The sequence below is a fragment of the Tachysurus fulvidraco genome, chromosome 12 (assembly GCF_022655615.1).
Source record: "Tachysurus fulvidraco isolate hzauxx_2018 chromosome 12, HZAU_PFXX_2.0, whole genome shotgun sequence".
Classification (NCBI taxonomy): Eukaryota; Metazoa; Chordata; class Actinopteri; order Siluriformes; family Bagridae; genus Tachysurus; species Tachysurus fulvidraco.
Genome location: NC_062529.1, coordinates 398,068 through 402,153, shown reverse-complemented (window position 1 = coordinate 402,153; position 4,086 = coordinate 398,068). Strand labels below are relative to the sequence as shown.

At 43.6% G+C, this 4,086-nt stretch overlaps 1 protein-coding gene across 1 annotated transcript; it reads right to left on the bottom strand.

Annotated features, from left to right (window-relative positions):
- Positions 1-209: 209 nt before the first annotated feature.
- nfkbiab (nuclear factor of kappa light polypeptide gene enhancer in B-cells inhibitor, alpha b) lies at positions 210-3,329 on the bottom strand. Its single transcript, XM_027134745.2, has 6 exons — positions 3,044-3,329; positions 2,013-2,118; positions 1,718-1,925; positions 1,487-1,575; positions 1,034-1,324; positions 210-839 (listed from the first exon to the last, which is right to left on the bottom strand). Exons 1-6 carry the CDS (start codon positions 3,277-3,279, stop codon positions 807-809), a joined length of 963 nt encoding a protein of 320 aa, XP_026990546.1. The 5' UTR covers positions 3,280-3,329; the 3' UTR covers positions 210-806.
- Positions 3,330-4,086: the final 757 nt, after the last annotated feature.

Sequence of the window (4,086 nt, the reverse complement as noted above, 5' to 3'; positions counted from 1 at the left end):
ACATATATACACACACACACACACACACACACACACACACACACACACACACACACACACACACACACACACACTACTTCTCCAGTCATAAAAACACACACACACACAACTGGCCAGAATGGCTCAGGTTACAGCTCGTCCTCCTCCCTCCTCCTCCTCCTCCTCCTCCTCCACTCACTCCAAGAAAAGAAGAAAGAGGAACAAAACACTGCGCAATTATGGGGTTTTAATTTAGCAGAATATTTCAGAATTTCCAACAGAATAAAACAGGATACACATCTATACACATTTACATTTAAAAAAATAAATCTGTCTATACACAATATATTACAGTTTAATACAACAGCACTGCAGGGGTGGAGCTTCAGTCCAGACACCAGGCATGTGCTGATTATCAGTTACACGATATTCTGATATATTAAACGCATCGCTTCGTCCCAGCTGACTTCCAAATGTCCTTGTTTCGGATGTTTTTACGTTGGAAGGGACACGTGTCCTTAGCGATACTATTGTAAACTATGATATATAGTCAGATAATGATGATAGTAAAGCTCAGTATTGACGCATGTCTGAGCAGAATGCCTGCCTTCTTCTCTCTTCATCTGTTTTCCTCTTTCTTTATGACTTGAATTTTTTCTTCTTGTACAATTCCTCTCTGCGTCCGTGGTCTTCTGCCTGCCTGTTTCCCGGCTCAGGATTCCGTATTTCTCAGAATGTCTTCCTATAGCCTTTGATGCTGCCTCTCCTCTCGCAGGACTGGACGATTTTTAATCATCTAAAGCTCTCTGAACCCCCGAGCCTCTTCTCTACTCCTGCCCCATCACTCTAATGTCATCATACTGTGGAAAAGAAGGGAAAGTGAGTTAGGAGCAGGAAATTGTGTTTGTAGCATAATTCACAGAAAGTTTCATCAGTTTTGTCTGGACTGTAATTACTGCTATCACATTAGCTGCATGATGTCATGTTAGTACTTCACTTTACTATCACTTTAATGCAAATAGTAAATCACACACACACACACACACACACACACCTCCTCATCAGACTGTAGTTCACTGCTGTGGAAGTTGTCGTATTCGTATTCGTATTCATCTTCGCTTCCCTCACTCTCACTCTCAGGCAGATCCCACAAGTCCTGATCCGTGACTTCTTGCAGCACTTTCTGGATGTCGTTGTTCTGGCGTCCATGCGTGAGATGATACGCCGAGTGGCCACCGTACGTCAGGCTGTTGACATCTGCACCTTTGCAGATCAGCAGCTTCACCAGCTCGAGGTTCTGCATGTCCACAGCTAAGTGAAGAGCCGTTCTGCCATTACACTGCTCCTGAGAACCCAAAACAATCACAAATTTTTTATTCTACTTTATATTTAACATTTCTCTGCTTTATTTTATTTATTAATATTTACAGTCCATGTATTGTTACTGTATTATTATTATTATTATTATTATTATTATTATTATTATTATTATTATTATTATTATTACCTGTTCATTGATGTCAGCTCCAAAACAGAGGAGGCTCTCCACCATTGAGAGAAAACCGTGTACAGCCACCACGTGTAAGCATTTCTGACCTGTGGAAAAATAACATGCAGTTTCTCACACAAAGTGATCATTTCACACAGTATTAAGTGAGTCTGAAGTGTTTGATGTGAATGAAGATGTTCTCAGATTTTCATGTAAATGGTTGCTGATGAGTGTGAGGCTGAAGCTTACCGCTGTAGTTGGGCATCTGCAGGATGGACGGCAGAAACTCTGCACAGTTTTGCGTGAGGAGAGAGAAACACGCGAGAGATCCTGTCTTGCAGGCGATGTGCAATGCCGTGTTGCCTTTGTTGTCCACTAACGTGGGATCGCAGCCGGCCTTCAGCAGACGCTCCACCACCAGAGGCTGCTCTGTGACCACTGCCAAGTGCAGCGCCGTCTGTGGAAAGATCCGCATTAGATCTCAGCTCATTTCCTTCAACTTTAGCTAAAAAAAACCGCACTGAGCCGGTGTTTAGGGTTGTACCTGTCTCTGGTAGTTCTGTTTGTCCAGGAACCAGTGTCTGATGGACATTTCAATCATTTTTAGTGCCATGTCTTGTGCTTCATGAATGACCGCCAGATGCAAATACCTGTGAGAAAGAACATAAAGGAACAATTAGTGACAGTAAAAATGTAATTAAATGTTCTGCACTCAGCTGCAAAGCTGCACACGGCTCACTGGGGAAAAACAAGCAGTGACTTTTTTTCTCTGCAGGCAGTGTGGTGTTTTTCCTAGAAGGGCCTTACTGGCAGACAGCCCGGGACTTTCCACACACACACGCGCACGCACATACACACACTCACACTCACACACACACACACACACACACACACACACACACACACACAGCCAAAGTACAAAACACTGAAAGTGAACAATCCTTCCTGCAGAGTGCGTGTGTGTGTGTGTGTGTGTGTGTGTGTGTGTGTGTGTGTGTGTGTGTGTGTGTGTGTGTGCACTTTTTGTTAAACCCCACACATTACATGCATTTATTACATTTATATAACAGTCTACATACTTTCTGCATGATTAATATCCCGTCACTTCCTGCAGTCAACACAGATGTATATAAACAGATAACGGTGTTAAATCCTCTGCACTCAGTTAACACTGCTCAGACACACTGAACCAACACTGTTTATTTAACACTACATTGTGCACAGATTGACCTGACTGGTGTTCAGTGCATCTTTCCTTTAGGTGTTTGAACACCAGAGTGTTTATCCACTCACAGGGTATTTATAGAAACCTGTTTAAATATTAAACACTACAGTTTAGTGTTGAGTTTCCACTGTGATTTATTAGCTCCTGACCTGCAGTGTTTAATTAGAGGTTAAAAGTCTTTAATTAACACAGTAATGTTGTCCTCACAGCACGCAGGTGCATGTTTTTAGGTCTTTAACTCCACAGTATTAGGTGCTCCTCCTGCTGTTGATCCCTCACTAACACTGTGGGCCTTTTGGTATTTAAATGCACTACTACTACTAATAATAATAATGAGGGTCACCACGCACGTGTCTCCTTCCTCCGTGATGTCGGTCCTCCAGCGCTCCTCGTCGACACTCAGCCTCTCCATTGCGGCGGTCACGGTGTCCTCGCGCGCGCTACAGTAATCCTCCATTTCGTCCTCGCGCAGGGAATCAATCCCGCTGTCCAGCCGCTCATCTATCACCGTCCCGGCTTTGTGCGCGCGACCTTCGGTACCGTAATCCATCGGGCTCGTGCCGGTAATGTTCCGATAAAGAGCCATTGTGGTAACGTGTGTGTGTGTGTGAGATCTGAGCCGATCTGCTCCGGTGGACGAGTCTTAAAGCCTGAAGGAGGAGGAGCTCCGGTCCGGTGGTGGGGGATTTCCAACACGAGCTGTAGACAATTTATTCATGGCCTCGTTTCATTCCTGTTATAAACACCAACCCTCATGCACTTACCCTTAATTAAGTAACAACAAGTAAGGGTTTATGGGACTAACTAACCAACTAACTAAATTAAGTCTCATAACTGTCAATGCAAACTCTGGTGTGTGTGTGTGTGTGTGTGTGTGTGTGTGTGTGTGTGTGTGTGTGTGTGTGTGTGTGTGTGTGTGTGTGTGTGTGTGTGTGTGTGTGTGTGTGTGTGACCTGACCTATATCTACAAATGCAGCTTTAGATGAAAAAGTGCTGTGATAACCAAATGGTAGTGTACTCACAAGTGCTCCTAGTCTCTTCTCTCTGCTCACTACAAGTGTGATTAATCTGAATCTACTGCTGTCATTAATGCACTAATAGCATCTTATTCAGCTGCTACAACACATACACACTTTACAGGAAACATAAAGACGATGCTGCAGGTACGATGGTATTATTCATCATATTGAGTATTGCATGATAATTTATTCATGAGCCAACACTAATAATCAGGGTCTTATGGGATTATTCACACTAGAGTAAAGCTGAAGAATAAAGGTGTGAGTGTGAGAGCTGCAGCACACGACTGTGATCAGGACAGAAATCACTTCCTGTTGTCAGTGAGGCTGCTGCTGAAACAGTTACTGTAACCGCATTCTGGGAGTTTGGGTAA

Coding starts and splice junctions, on each gene's coding strand:
- nfkbiab (XM_027134745.2), bottom strand. CDS start 3,279: ATGGCTCTTTATCGGAACATTACCGGCACGAGCCCGATGGATTACGGT. Junction 2,119..3,043: donor ATCACGGAGGAAGGAGACAC/GTGCGTGGTGAC, acceptor TCTTTCTCACAG/GTATTTGCATCTGGCGGTCA. Junction 1,926..2,012: donor AACAGAACTACCAGAGACAG/GTACAACCCTAA, acceptor ATCTTTCCACAG/ACGGCGCTGCACTTGGCAGT.